General features: G+C 38.0%; 1 protein-coding gene across 1 annotated transcript in view; it reads right to left on the reverse strand.

Annotated features, from left to right (window-relative positions):
* Positions 1-16,216, reverse strand: part of nlk2 (nemo-like kinase, type 2) — an 85,798-nt gene extending 69,582 nt beyond the window's left edge. Inside the window, exon 1 of the mRNA XM_051861373.1 lies at positions 14,231-16,216. Coding sequence (XP_051717333.1) covers positions 14,231-14,706 — 476 coding nt within the window. The 5' untranslated portion in view covers positions 14,707-16,216. The remainder of the gene's footprint in view (positions 1-14,230) is intronic.
* Positions 16,217-16,525: the final 309 nt, after the last annotated feature.

Raw genomic sequence — 16,525 nt, forward strand, 5'->3', positions numbered from 1 at the left:
GATATTAAGAAATACTTTTTTTCAGCAAGGACAAGGCATTAAATTGACCAAAAGTTACACTTCAAGGATTAGTTCACTTTCAAATTAAAATTACTCTAAGCTTTACTCACCCATCCTAGGTGTGTATGACTTTCTTCTTTCTGATGAACACAATCTGAGGTATATTATCCTGATGCGTCTGAGCGTTATAATGGCGGTGAGTGTTACCAAACGAGTATGAGCTGAAGAAGTCTATCATAAACATACTCCACACGGCTCCGGGGGGTTAATAAAGTCCTTCTGAAGCGAAGCGATGCGTTTGTGTAAAAAAAAATCCATATTTAACAAGTTATGAAGTAAAATATCTAACTTCTGCCAGACCACCTTCCGTATTCAAAGTACGAAGAAAGTGTAAACTGGCGTCGCGTCACTTAACACTTCTTCCGTAAGTTGAATAGGGAAGGCGTAGGTCATGAAGCTTCGAAGCGTTATGAATCTTTTGTGTCGAATCATGATTCGGATCGCGTGTCAAACCGTCAAACTGCTGAAATCACGTGACTTTGGCGCTCCGAACCGCTGATTCGACACGCTGATTCATAACGCTCCGAAGCTTCATGAAGCAGTGTTTTGAAATCGGTCATCACTATATAAGTCGTTATTTTGTTTTTTTGGCGCACCAAAAATATTCTCGTGGCTTTATAATATTAATATTGAACCACTGTACTCACATGAACTGATTTAAATATGTTTTTAGTACATTAATGGATCTTGAGAGAGGAAATGTCATTGCTGGCTATGCAGGCCTCACTGAGCCATCAGATTTCATCAAAAATATCTTAATTTGTGTTCTGAAGATGAACGAAGGTCTTACAGGTGTGGAACGACATGAGGGTGAGTAATAAATGACATTATTTTCATTTTTGGGTGAACTAACCCTTTAATTCAAAAACATTAAAAAACATTGTACTGTACTGGCCCCTGACTTGAACAGTAGAGTACAGTATATATGAAAATGCTAAATTATATAACTAGGGATGCACCAATATTAAAATTTTCACTTATACGATAAACCAATAATTATTACTTGTTATGGCTGATAACCAATAAAAGGCAGACAGTAAAACTCTAAATAAATTCAAATGAATTGTTTTGAATGCTTAGTGAATTTAGGCATTAAAATGGATATTCACTTTGAGTTTTTTATTATTATTATTAGCGGTTAAATATTAACTCTCATATTATTTAACAACCAAAACACTCTAAATAGTAAAAATAACTAAATCATTTTTAAATAATTCTGATTTAAAAAAGCACCACATACACAAACCTTGGCAACCATAAACAACAGAAACTGTTTATTTGTTTCTCTTATGCATAATTTACTTAAAGCAGTCCTTGCTGCTGACAGCCGCATAAACACTGCGGTATAAGTGGTATAACAGATCTCTACCAGTGTATAACGTCACATACCAGTTCTAGATGAAATCTAAAAATGCAGTAACATGTGGAAGTGAGGTTTTGGTTAATTTAATTTTAGGGGATGAAGAAAAAAAAACAAATCAGTCCAGCTAGCAACAATACTCTCAATCACCCTTTGAAGCCACTTAGGAAGGCCAAAACATGCTCTAGACAAATGGATGCTATTATCCAGGAGCTCTCCTGTTGAGGACGGTTCCAGTAATGGCAGATGCCGTGGCCACTTCCTCCCGCTTTCGCTAAGAACCAATCATGCTCAGTCCAGCTAGAAGCAGCTTGAGAAAAGCCGGAGCTCCTAATCAAACTGTATTCTGGCAGGGCCAAAAACAGGGTGGTGTTTGTTGTGCTCAGGAAATGGCTGAAGAGATAATTACGACAAAAGAGACACTCCCACACATACATTCCCCGACTTCCTACAGTCCCTCATCACTCTCCATCAGCAGTAACACTCCCGGATATTCGTTTTTTCTCCCCCGTAGCATCTCTGCTAGTAGGACTCATCACGAAAAACCGTCGGTGATGCCCTGAGGACAGTCATGCTTGAGCGGCCCACTGCACACAGCGTGGGGGCATCCCTGGCCTCTCGCCACCACACTCAGAAAGAGCGACTGACTCAAGCCTGCGCTTTTGCCTGCGCTCCATGTCATCAGTGCATCTCAGAGTAGCAAGCTAAAGCTAGCTCACAGGTAACTCCTCACCAGGATGACCCTTATGTAAATCATCCACTGCTGCTCTCAAACTCCCTAGCAGGGCTGCATGATATATCGAAATAAAATCAATATCCTGATTTGTGCTTAACGCCGTCACGAAGACTGCGATTTAAATAAATATATGTGCTGCCGGTTTCAGAGTGAAGCGCGGCACCATGTTCAGTGTTATTTTCGTATCATTAGTATCATCTTTCAAATTTAGCTCCGTTTTGTTATCAGTAAAGTGAATATGCCTAAAAAAAGTTTGTGAAATCTCCAACCCGTTTCCATTTAATTGATCTTTTACCGATAAATTGGTGTGCGCAATGATGTCATCCTTAAAAGAACGCACTTTCACGTTAAATTTTGTTGTATCGCTAAAAAATCTGCCTTGAGCCGTTTCCATACATAATTTCACATATATTGCAAATTATATTGTATCTTTCACATTCTAAATATATGAAGAGTTTGGTTCCAAACGCTGTAAATCCATTTTGATTAATTTGAGTAAAAATGTGTTTTCTTTACCAAGATGAAAACCACTATTTTCTGTTTCACATAGCATCTTTTAGTTATAAAAACATTAAAAATTCAAATCTAGATTTTGATTTTCAAAGGTTTATTATAAAAACGGATTATTCTTCCCCCACAATGCAATAAATCCATGACACGTTTTTTTTTTTCAAAACGCAATTAATCCATCGATATAAAAGTTATTTTTCATATTGGAAATACTCAACAAAGTAAGTTGATTCACATATATGACAGCCTCTGAACTTTGTCAATACTAATCTTATATACAGGCATTTGACTAAAAATACATTCAGTCATCGCTCCCAAAATGAGTTCATCGAGTCATCTTGTTAATGTTATAAATTAATTATGTCTCCGTTTGTCATTACAGATTAAAGAGTATCAGGCGCCACCACATTTGTCAAGTACATTGGCATTAAAAACTGGCTTTTAAAAAACGTTCATGATTCAGTTTTGGGGACCGTGACAGAAGTTTGATGCTGTCGTGGGACAAGCAACAGCTTGACCGAGTGCCTCATCTTCTTAATCTCCTCACGTAAATGATTAGATTTCGATGACTTGCGTTTCTTCCTCACCACAGGTTTATCAATGCCGTCAAAATTATTCATTTTTCTGTTTTTGTTGATCTCACAGCACAAAGCAGATAAGGAAAACTAGGATGCCGGGTGTATTCAGAGCGCCGCCGTTACTGTTTACAGTGCGTGGAATGGAGCGCTGTGATTGGTTGAGCGGATATATCGCATTCTGCACTGGCATTTGTCTGGCATTTGTCGCGTTTTGGAATGAAAGGGAGAAAACATGACAGAATAACACGGCGGATATTGAATTTTGCGCAAAATTAATAAATGACTTTTCAATACCGACCAGATACAATACTGATTTTGGCGGAAACTCAATTTTTTTGAAAATGGCGTTTATCGCGTTCTGGAACCAAACTCTTCATTTGTAAAATGTAGAGAGTAATGAGACAATTGAAATTCACCAGTTTACTGATTATTATTTTCACAAATAATATTATTAAATTATGAAATATTAGGAAATATCAGAAGCTCATGGGATTGGACACAGGGCAGCTCATTTATCCTGTATGCAAAATTTTAGGGTCCATTAAAATTTGTTCCGTGACTGACTATATTCTGTGTTTACTGATTATATATTTCATTTTTAGTTTTATTTATTTTAGTACATCAAGTTAAATGAAAAAAAACAAAACATGAACTGTAGTGGTTTTGATTACTTCAGAATGAAACCAGCTGTTTCTTGAAGATTTCACTGTTAGTAATGCATGGTACTGCAAAGAATTCACCATGGTTGGGAAAGAGCTTTCAAAAGGTTTCTGGGATAAAGTTGGTAGAAAGGCACAAGTTAGGCACAAGTCGAAGGCTTTAGCTATCCATCTGAGTTCTGTTCAGAGCATCATTAAGAAGTGTATGGCACCACCAACACATTGCCTAGATCAGACCCTCCCTTCAAACTGGATGACAGAGCCAGGAGGACATTGATCAGGGAAGCTACCAAGAGGCCAAAGGCACCTTTGAAGGACTTTCAAGGCTTTATGGCTGGGACTGGTCAGTCTGTGCATGTGACAACTATCTCACAAGCTTTACACAAAGCTGGCCTGTATGGCAGGGTGGCAAGAAAGAAGCCACACTTGGTCTTGTTTGCGCTATGCAAAAACACACCTGGAAGTCTCTGATGCCATCTGGCAAAAGGTGATACCAAAACTGACCTTTTTGGACTGAAACACAGCACACCACCCGAAACTAACCATACTGTGAAGCATGGTGGTTGGCAGCATTGCGATTGGTCAGGATTGAAGGGAAAACGGATGCTGCCAAGTACATCCAAATTCTTGAGGAAAACCTGCTGCCCACTGCTAGACGGCTGAAGATGGGCAGGTCATTCACCTTCCAACATGACAATGATCCTAATCAAGACACCAAAAGAACAACGCAATGGCTTAAGGATGGGAAGGTGAATGTCCTTGAGTGGTCAAATCAGAGTCCTGACTTAAATCCTATAGAAAATCTGTGGATGGACTTGAAGAGAGCAGTCCATTGCCGCTCACCACGGAGTTTGACTGAACTTGAGCAATTCTGCAAGGAAGAATGAGCAAATACTCTCCAATCTAGGTGTGCAAAGCTAGTACAGACATATACAAAAAGATGAATGGCTGTAATTAAAGCAAAAGGAGAAGTATTAAATCAGGGGACTGATGACTATTCCAACCCTGTTATTCTAGTTTTTCAGGGTTTGTTTTATTCATTTTCAGAACTGTTGCCTTTTTCTTTTCTTTTTTTGTTGCAAGGCAAAATTAGTAAATAAAGCTGGAAAAGGTTTTTTCTGATTTCAGGCTGTATGACAAATAAAGTAACTATTTCAAAGGGATATGATTTTTTTCCATATATATTCCCCCTTTTTTTAATATATTTTCTCTTCTTTCAGTTAATGTTTATTTTCTTTCAAGTAAAGGTAGTGTTTTTTATGGTTTTAGTTTTAATATGTGCAGCAGCTCATGATGCAGTGTTTTTCAGCAGCTCAGTTCATTTATTGTGAATCGAGACACTGAACCGACGTATAAGGAGCTGCACGCGTGTAAATGATTAACACAAATGATTTTCCAGCAGCTCATATTTATTTGCCATCAAACGGCCGAAATAAATGCTAGATGGTTTATCGTTTGAAAATGAAGAAATGAAGATGTAAATTTTACAGTTATATTATAGAATAAAATTATTTTCATTAAATCCTCAACCATCTTTATTCTACAATAATAATATTATTGCAATATATTTCTTATTTTTAAATAATAATTACAATAAAATCATATTATTATTATTATTATTATAAGTCATACTGAATTGGTCAAAAACAGTGAATGTGGCCTATGAAAGATCAAGTGAAAGAGATGAACTGATGAACTAGTTACAAGAACACCAACATTTTTTCCCAAATCGTTCAACCCTAAAAGGATGCTTTTTCAGCTTTTTTTAAAATTATTTTTATTTTCTATGCAGATGCACTCCCTAACAAATGATTAATTCTTTCTCAATATAAGTTTAAGTAATCTGGTAAAAAAAAACAAAAAAAAAAAAACATTTTTTTTTATTATATCGCAAAATGTATTGCAGAAAAACAAGATTGTAATGTTAGTTTTTTCCAATATTGTGCAGCCTTACTGCCTAGTATTTAAACAAATTCCTTTCAAACCAAAAAAAGCACATTCAAGGCGTTCGTCTGATTTTTGACGGGTACATAAACAGGGCTGGTTTTGCTCAGGGTGTGTTTCACAAGTCTGTTTTGAATGGATGGCAAACAAACCAGACAGATGGCCAGAGATATATTCAAATTTTAAAGACATCCTGTCTGTGGATATTGTTTCTATATTCAAATCTCACAGAGGGAGATCCAAACCGCATTTATAAAAACTTGTCCATAGTACACTTCAGGAGAAATCCAGGTAGCTTTTAAGCAGAATTGAGAGCGGGCAGCTAATAGGACAGCTATAAATAAGCACAAGGAGTGTCAGGGGTGTCAGAGCTCTAAATGGAACGGTTCAGTCTGAGCAGAGGGCTTTTTAATTAACAGTCCTGCTCTCTGAGGAAGAGATGGTCTTCACAATATTAAAGCTAAAGCAGTTGGACCTCTGCTCCACACCAGACACAATACACAGCCACATCCTCTCTGAAAGCCTCATGGGTTTCCCCTGTTTTGACTGAGGAACACTAGTGAAACCTTCATCATTACTGAAATACCACAACAAACACTTACACTTTAATAAGCACAGAGAAACAGAGGTGGGAAACGAAAATGAGCCAAAGAGGATGAATAGAGGATGAAACGGAAATGGCTGAATATCACAAAACTGTTAAGAAATGTCATATTCACCCCAAAATCAAAAGAAATGATATATGCATGAAGTAAATGAAGCTTATAGTCTGTTTTGCACTGAATTTGAACTGTAATATTTATTTTATGCCCTGATAATATTTTAGCCATAAATTTACAACAAACCTGAACGAATGTGACATTTTGTAATTTATCTATAAATCACACCCAGATGGGATGTTTAGCTAAATTAAACTTATTTGCATCTTTTGTAGTGTAATTATTTTGGAAAAACAATGAAAAGTATAAAATATTGCAAAACCAATCATGAGAGGACCATTAGACGACAGCCGCAAAAACGTAATTTGTAGCATATGCAACTGAAGTGTTACTACTATATAAATTACATAAAATTTAAGATGAAATGCAAATTATTGAGACTGAATTACTGAATCCATAGACATATTAATCAGTATAACAGAATGAACGAAGAACGAACGAACGATGATTGATTGATTGATCGATCGCTACATGAGTGAAGCCCAGAGTGGGGTGACAGCGGCAGGTGAGTGAGGGGTTAACGTACACACTCCTGCACTCTTTCACCCCCAACACTTCAAAGGTAAGCTGTTTCTCTGCTCGGTCTGTGCATCTGCCAAACCCAGAGCCTCTTAAGAGCTGCTTCTGACTGTTGTGGTTGTAAAAAAAAAAACTTGTCCCGTCTGTGAGCCTTTCAAGTTCAGAGTATAAAAGCACCAGGCCGCCTGCCATTATAATTCGCCTAAAAACACACACACACACACACACACACACACACACACACACACACACACACACACACACACACAAAGCTGCAGCAAATCCATGGGCTGAAAAGAGAAAGTCAAAATCTACTCAACAATCATGTAATGACTCTTTCAATTATGGGGGTCATATTGATAGATGATCACATCTGACTAATTAAGACATTATTAGATTTGAGATAATAGATGACGAGAGGAAAAACAAAGAGTTGAGTTCAGTCGTGCTGTTCATCACACTGGGAAAAAACACACACTGCATGACAAATCATATTTAATATTCTGATGTTGTTTAAGCATGTTTGATCAGCAGCTAAATGACTTTCAGGAAGACAATCGAGGAGGATATGAGGTTCCTCTCCAAAAAAATAAAACACATCAAACTTTTATCATTCGCTTTTCATTTAAATTTTACATTTACACTGGAGAAGGGAATAAATTAGTCATTACATCAATAGCAGCTATGTCTAGCGCTCTTTTCCTGTAGTTCTCCCAAAACTCAACTCCGTATGTGCTTCTGGAAAAGAAAACTCACTGATCTTCAGGGATCATACATCTTTAAAACCCAAGCCTTAATATTATTGCATAATCTTTTACTTATAACCCTTATTCCACGTGCACTACCATTCAGTTAGTTTATTTATTTATTTAAATTAGAACGTTTATTCCACAAGGACGCATTAAATTGAGAGTAAAGACGTGTAATGATACAAAAAATTTCTATTTCAATTTTTTTTTTCTACTCATCAGCTGTTTTCAACATTGATAATAGTAAGAAATGTTTCTTGAGCACTAAAACAGCATATTACAATGATTTCTGAAGGATAAAAATATCAAAGTTAAAAATATAATAAAATATAAAACAGCTATATTAAATTGGGTTTTAAAAGTGTAAAAAAAAAAAAAAAAATGGAGATATAATTAAGTTTTATTAAGTGTTAACAATGAGATTGTGTGGTTTTTATAATCAATTAACACTGCTTTTGTCATTTTTTACAAGATGGACAAAATTTGTCACCAAAAATGTCATTCGGTTTGACCAAAATTTCGGTTTTACCGAATGACGATATTTTCAAACAATGCTAACAGGCTGATATCTAGCTAGCTAGCAAAAGGACAATCAAACATTTTATATTTAGTACAAGTTTTTAAAATATTACAACATTTTCCATGTTTTATAGCGGTTGTACCGAATGACCTGATGTTTCGATGTATGATCAAGTGAAAACATGAATTTTTCAAATAGTTAAGAGAGAGTGAGTTACTTTGCTTCATGACCATGTGGTCCTTTGCAGGTGTCTGAATGATGTCACATCCTGTCACATGATATTGACCGCATGATCCAAAATGGTCCCTTTATATCGGTTACTCCGAATGACATCAATGAAATTCATTTCAAAGAAACAAAGTAACGACGTCTACACATAATTTTAATACCATTTTGCTCTATGTTGATATATGATGTTATAAAATCATGCCAAAATAAAAAATATATACATTTATTACATTTTAAGATATTTTAATCACAAATGAAATGGCTGTATTGGCCTTTGACCTTTTGACACTTTGAAATCTTTAAAATACCTTTATATGTAGCAAAATATAATTAAAACCTTTTAGATTCAATAAAAGAGATCTAGTTGTACTACCTTACATTCTTTGGATGTCATATCTTTGTTTTTTATTATTATTATTAAGGCCTTTGGACAAAAAAAAAGACCTGTCATGTCACTGACCCATATATATATAATATATCCCGTCTCTGCCAGACGGGATCTTATAAACATCAGGCTTAATTCAAGCTGTCTGTGATCATGCTAGCTTTCCCCCACACAGATCAAACCGTGAGTGCAGCAGAGACCGGCTGACGCTTTAATGGACAGTGAAGATACATTCATGTGCAGAGCCATGCCTCTTCCCTGAGAAACAGGGGCCAGTGGGGGCATAGTGGAGAAACACTGTTCAACTCAATGCTCCATTAGCTATAGCTGTATTAAATACTAAAGATTTGAAAGTCAACTAAAGCCAGTGTCAAATAAATAATAGCCTATTTTAGGGGACACATGACATGCGAATGCATGTGTCTGGCATTTCATCTTTATCAGCACTGGCTCTAACAACCCCGCACGTGTAAATACAAGCAAGTCATGAGGGCTATGATTAAGATGGAGACAGAGATATTGTTATCTAGCAGGTCTCTGTTTTTGGATCTGGTTTGAACAGCAGGAGGCCTGTGGGACGCAGGTTGAACAGGCCAAATCTGTTTTTATGATTTGTATTGTTAATATAAATATGAGCAAACTGTTGGCAACAGACTTGCTGTCTGTGTCATTCCGCTCGCCTCCCATGTTCTCCTTGTCGTGAATCAGTATCATTCAGGCACTAGCGAGGGCCTTGGTTCACAAAACATTAAGACATTGATGACACAATACCTGCAACACGACTGCCAGGGCATACATTAAATACAGCTGCTATATCAACTACACTGCTGTATAAATGGCAAAAATGTTGCCCTTCAAAGGTTAATCTATTCAAGTAATAAATAAAAATAATAATAAAAGAAATGGAATAAAAATCGCAGATTATAATTAACAATGAACAATGTAAGTTTTCTCAGTTTAACAAATTAAAAATATATAATGCAATTAAAGGGATAGTTCAACCAAAAATTAAAATTATTCCATAATTTACTCACCCTCAAGCCGCCCTAGGTATATATGACTTCTTTCAGATGAACACAATCAAGTTATACTAAAACATATCTGGGATCTTCCCAGCTTTGTAATGGGATTGAGTGGCGCAACAGTTTCTGAAGTTCCAAAAAGCGCATCCATCCATCATAAGCGTAATCCAATGGGTTAATAAAGGCCTTCTGAAGCAAAGTGATGGTTTTTTGTAAGAAAAATATCCATATTTAAAACTTAAATCACTAAACTATAATAAACTAATCACTAGTTTCCGGCAACGGCTGTACGCGAGTCTAATTCGGGCGGAAGAGTGACCTCTGACCCCACGCATGATGTAGGAAGTATGAGTAGCGTAAATTAATTAATAAATTTGTTTTAATTGACAGCACTAAAATTACCAAAACAAACATTGAACAAATAAAAAATAAAAGAGTGATTCTTTAAATCTAACAACTGTATGATATCTACAAAACAACTAAACTAACTTTAACTTAATAATAAATAATAAAATAAAATAAATTCCCCTTTCATGTACATTACCAAAAATGTTATTTACACTTTACAAACATCCTCTGATAACTTGACATTTTCAGTAAACAAATACACTGAGAAACCCATGATTATCAGCTTTCACAGTGCATTCTGGGAATTTTAAGGGTGCAAAATTAAGATTAAGTCATGAGTATGATTCCCAGGAAAACTAATAAAATGTGTACCTTGAAAGCAATGCAAGTCACTCTGGATAAAATTGTCCGCCAAATTCATGCATCTAAAATGTATGTAAATGTAAAGTGATCAGAGGCAAGAAATGACCACAGCTGCATGTCACATTAATAAGGCACACAAAACATAATACAGGACACGCATGGAATTCCCAGAACCCACAAATGAGACATCACCGTTCCACTGAAGCCTTCTAAAATTACAGCGGTTTAGCATTTAGCGCTCCTGTTTCCCGTAACTTTGTTCACATACACTATGAGTCAATCTCAAACTACAAGCGTAAACAGTACATGCAGGCCAAGGGGTTTCAAAATAAACCTTTTGGCTGAGCATCAAGACAAAGAGAGTTGTGCCATTATGTCCTCCACAAGCAATCCACGCTATTAAAATCATACTAGAGTGACCATTTTGAGGGCAGTATTAATGACATATATGGGTTTTTCCCAGAAAGCATCAGACCCAGCAGTCTGCACTTCATTTCCTGAATATGACTGAGTAAAGTTTAGCACACGCAGGGTCTCTTTAGCATAAACCATCTATTATATTTCATTTCATTTTGCTTTCATTTTCATTCTGAAGACAGGGTGTAATCTAAACCTGTTTGCAAACTCACTGCAAAATATGCTTACTTTAATAAAGTATTATTTCCTGCAATTCAGCAGATGCAAAAAGATATAATATAGATCATGTATAGTTAGAATATCAGAGAATTAAATCCAACTCCATTGGCATCAGAAGCAGTACGTGACACACACACTTTGTGGCAGGGCCAAAACCAATTTATCTAAACTTCTGCAGCTGCACGAATGAAAGGACACTAACTAGAATGTCCAACTCTGTCCAAAACAGCCTTCTATAGATAACACAAGGACCAAGCACAAACTTTTCCTTTTTTTTTTTTTTAACTCTTCCTGTATCCCAGCACAGAATCTGCGTTCCAGCTGAAAGGATCCCTACACAGTGTTTGCTGCTCCCTACTCCCTGACCTGCTGAAGTTCACTTCATTTGACAAAATATGTTCATTCTGAAAACCCTGTAATGTCATCAAACAGAAACAACACTTGAGTTTTGCACATTAGAAGAGTTTATGGTTCAATGACATAACTTCTTTAAATAAATGTATATTAAATGAAAGTATGATAACTTATAAATATTAGATTATTATTAATTTTACTAATATAAATCTTCAGGATATGAAAATAAATATGAAATAAATATGTTGGAAAATGTTGGAGCCTCAAATCATTTTCATCAGTTTGTTTTAGTCAAATATTTTGTAGTACTTGGATGATGCGCAATGACTGGTGGGTAAATTTCCCTTTCCATTTCCTGATGTATCAATGTTATTCCCTATGCTGACCGCTGTGATATTCAAACTGAACGTGTTCGTTTTCTTCGGATTCACTTAAGATGGTGGAATACCCTGTGAAGTCAACTTCGCAGGGCACTTACGGTGGAATGGAACGCATGTTTGGATATACAAATTGGGCAGCATACCACACTAACAATATTTAAAGAAGTAGTTCACCTAAACATGAATATTCAGTCATTATTTACTCAAACTTGAGTTTCGTTGAACACAAAATGAGATATTTTGAAACGGATGTAGTGGTTGCTGTTTTTGTAGGACCTTTCGAGTTTCAAAAAGGGTGCAAAGCACCATAAAGTATCAAAAAATATGAGCATGTGACTTTATTTTAAGCTAAACAATACCTTTGGGTGACAAACAACCTTAAATTCAAGTCCTTATGCACTGAACTTCATGCTTTTGCATCATTTTTGAAGCATGAAAGCTCTAGTATCCATTGACTGTGAATGGATGGAAAAGAGCGACCAGCATTTCTTCAAAATATCTTGTTTTTTTATTACAAAGAAGTAAGAAAGTCATACAGGTTTGGTACAACATGAGGGGTGTTAAATGATTGTCATTTTTGGGTGAACTATCCCTTTAATTACCCGTAGTTCTGCCCACCCCCTTTCAGAGGGTGCAAACTCTAAATGATTTTCCTCTATGTCCGTTCCTCTGGAGGACAGCTATAAATATACCAGCAGGCAACAGTGCAGATTAAAAGCAGACAATGAGCAACAGGAAGCGATTTTCAGGAAAGGTCAGGCTAAGACTGCATGGACAGTCTGTTGGTGAGAGCTCCCCTAGGTCTGCGGCCGTCTACAGGCACCAGTTACAGGTGATTTTTTTGTGGATAAACACACAGAGAGCCTAGAAATGTGCTAGAAATAAGCACTAACAAGTCAAAGAATGAAAATTGCCCAAAATTTTCATTTTGTCTTTTGTGCTTAATACATTGCTCATCCCAATAATTAACTCTGAGATTAACCTCTGAACAGAAGTTGTGGCTGAATCTTCTTCAAGACAGGAGGGTGTGTGCTTAAAAGGATATTGCATTTCCTCGCAGTTACAAACTCATTCTGAGAACCTGCGCCCTCCTTCCTTTAAGCATTACACATATTACTCAACTTATATTCTTTGGTCTGCATTGCCCCGCTTACCAGTTTTGTTGCAGCTGGAAGAAATTCTGATATATTAAAGTTAATCACTGGGCACCTAAAGGGACAGTTCACCCAAAAATAGAAATTCCATCATCATTTGCTCACCCTCAAGTTGTTCTAAACCTGTTCTAAACCTGTAGTTTCTGTTCTGTTGAACACAAAAGAAGATATTTTGAAGAATGTGGGTAACCGAACAGTTGTTGTTCCCCTCTGACTTCCATAGTATGAAAATATAGTTTCAGTTTGGGTATATATAGGTCCAGTGCCTATAGGTTTATACATGGAGCGAAGTAAACACCTGTGCTAGGAACTATTCTCAAGACACTCAAACTGACATGAATTAAATCTTGAGTATTTAAGTCAGCTTATCCCTTAAGCAGAGCGATGTTCCCTTAGTGTACATCTTAAATTCTTTGGCAAAAGCTGCACCTCTTTTCCCTTGGACTGTCACATGAGAATCTAAAAATACAGTACCTCTCCCAATAAGCCTGACAGGTAAAACACTTTAAAGGTGCACAAACACAAACCAACACACTTTCATGGCAATTCATAACTATTTCGCGAACTGCTGGATAGTTCAAACAACCTCATTTTCGTACAATCAGTTAGGGTTTTCTGTACAAATTCATACAAAATTGCGTAAAAAAGTTAAGTTTTCTAATGAGATTAAGTTGACTAAACATGTTAATATTGTCGGTATTAGTGTTAGTGAATTGGTCAATTGCGTGCCACAGCTGGTCATGTGACATCAACATGGCGGCACCAGTGAGGGGGAGACCAGCTCTGTGTGGAATAACATTGTTTTTCGTTTTTTCCTATTACACTGATGTATCTCGAGTCTTCATTTCATGAGAGTGTACATCATTTTAATTATACTTGCCAAAAGTGCATACTTTTTTAATTTGCACAACAATTACTTTTTAAGTGCTCTTCTGAAGTCAAAATCAAAGTCGTCAGCAGCGACACACGCTCATTTACAACTTTCACAAGTTATTTAATCACTTACCAAACCACTCCAAAAGCTCCGTATCCGATCGGTCTGTCGGGCTCTATGTCCAGCTGTTGTTGTAAGTGATGCGAGTGGTGGTGGTGGTGGTGATGCGCCTTAACAGCGGCCGCGGCGGCGGCTTGAACCTGCGCTGGGGCTGCAGCGGCCGCCGGCCCCGGAGCTTGACCAGGAGCGGGCGAGGGGAAGTACGGCTGCTGCTGGCTCGGGTTCAGCATCACCGCCGCCGCGGCAGCAGCAGCAGCGGCTGCGGCCGTGGAAGCGTGCTGCTGTACGGGGTGCACGGCGGCGGCCGAGCCGGGGTGCTGGAGGTGATGCTGGCCCGGGTGGTGATGGTGGTGGAGGTGGGCGGGTGGCGGGAGATGGGGCAGCTGGTGGTGATGGTGCGGGTGATGCGCTGCCACTGCCGCGGTTCCGCCGTTGTACGCAGCCATCATTTTCGCGGCATTGGAAGCCGTCGTTCCGCACAGAGCCATTCACTCACTCAACAGCCCGAAATGAGAGGTGGAAAAACAAAACAAAGAGGCGAACGAGATGGAGAGGGAGGCTGCCAAGATGTCAAACTCTCATTTGGCTGTCATAGAGCCAAACGACTGGTGAAATCAAAGCATAAATGTCCGGCATACATCAAGATGAGTGTGAAAAGGTGTCATACTAACAACTCTCCAGCTTTGATCTGACCTACTTCGGAGGATCTTTTGCGTTATGCGTTCCAGACTAGCAAAATGACAATCGCGGACATCCAAGAAACCTCTCGCGGAGGATAAACAAAAGAAAAGTAAAAAAGGAGAGAGGGTTTAAATCAAAATAATGCGCTCCCCCCATAATAAATCAATTCCGCACGGCCTTAAATCTCCCTCATGTTGGAGGCACGAGGAGCACCTTGCTTTGCTCTAAACTCGGGCTTGTATGGAAAGGAAAATTAGGTGAATAGTACAAGTTAAGTGGGGAATGCAACATTCATCTTTTAGATTTCCTCATATTTGCCATTTTGGGCTCATCCAGCCCTGTTTCCACCGCCAGGGCTGCATGCAGTTTGCAGAAGTTACGTGGATCTCAATCAGGCCACCGTTGCTGACTTGGTACTTGCTCGCCAGCTTACTTGTTTACATTTACATTAAAACGCACAATTCTCCCGCATGAAAAGGCTGCTACACTGTATCGATCCGGAAAGCTTGTTTTGCAGTATGGCGCTCTGTTGCCGCTTTCTGTTGCGCTCGAGCTCTAAGCTGTAGATGGATAGCTCCAGATCCTCTCCAAATGTCAAAATCCCCTCGAAACACCCATCACGCTGATCAACAGAGCAATCCGTTTTCCTGGAACAAGGAAAACATTCTTCCGAAGCTTTCAACTTATTTTCCCCATCGATAACGATGTGCTCGTTCGCCGGCGTGCCGCTTTCTTGCTTTCAGTATCGTGGGCATGTATATCCAGTGAAGAAGAAATCAAAATAAAAACATCCAGTGTTTCTTGCAGTCATATAACAGGCGGCCAGCGTCCTCACCCCCTCGCCGGATGGTGCTGCCAGGACCTGGGAAGGCACACGCGCAACCCTGCCGTCTTGGGTACCCGTCTATTCCTCGTCCGATGACAGGACTCTGAACCAATCGCGTCGCGCTTCTGAAGTAGAACAGCAAATCAGCGGACGAGAGGAAGAGACGGAGCTCCAGCCATAATAAACAGGCCCTTGTTGCATGTGGAAGCTAGCGCCATTACGGCTACACGATACTGTAAAAGACAGTGACAGTCTACGGAGCCCTTGAGCCGAAATGGAGAGCGAGGGGCCCCACTTACCCAGAGCTATTACGCGAGACATGCCATCCAATTAGCACCTGCCATTGAAGTGAGTCCCTTGTCTGAAAGGAGAGCCATGATTCGCTGTCCAATCGTTTTTTCAAATTGAAGAAAAATGCACAGTAACAAGGACGGTCAGAAATTATACAATATATGTTATGCAGTTTACAAAGTTTATACTTTGTTGTTACATCGCATTGAAATAAGTTTTACTTTGAAAGAGAAAGTGTAACGTTTAATTTTGCAGTCTGTCATGGGAATATACAGCAGTTCGTCATAAATAATGTTTATAATGATGCAGTCAGAATGCTTTGCTTTTTTTAAAAAAAATGTTATTATTATTATTTTGTAGGATACCTTATCACAAAATCAATTGCTCACCATTAAGTTCAACACTTAACAATAAATATGTAGGAATGTTTACCCTTACGAAAAAGAAGTTTATTCAAGTGTGCTATTAGTATACTTCTTTTAAACTAAAGATAAGAAAGTATACTTTCA

This window comes from Ctenopharyngodon idella, chromosome 15, assembly GCF_019924925.1.
Source record: "Ctenopharyngodon idella isolate HZGC_01 chromosome 15, HZGC01, whole genome shotgun sequence".
Lineage (NCBI taxonomy): Eukaryota > Metazoa > Chordata > Actinopteri > Cypriniformes > Xenocyprididae > Ctenopharyngodon > Ctenopharyngodon idella.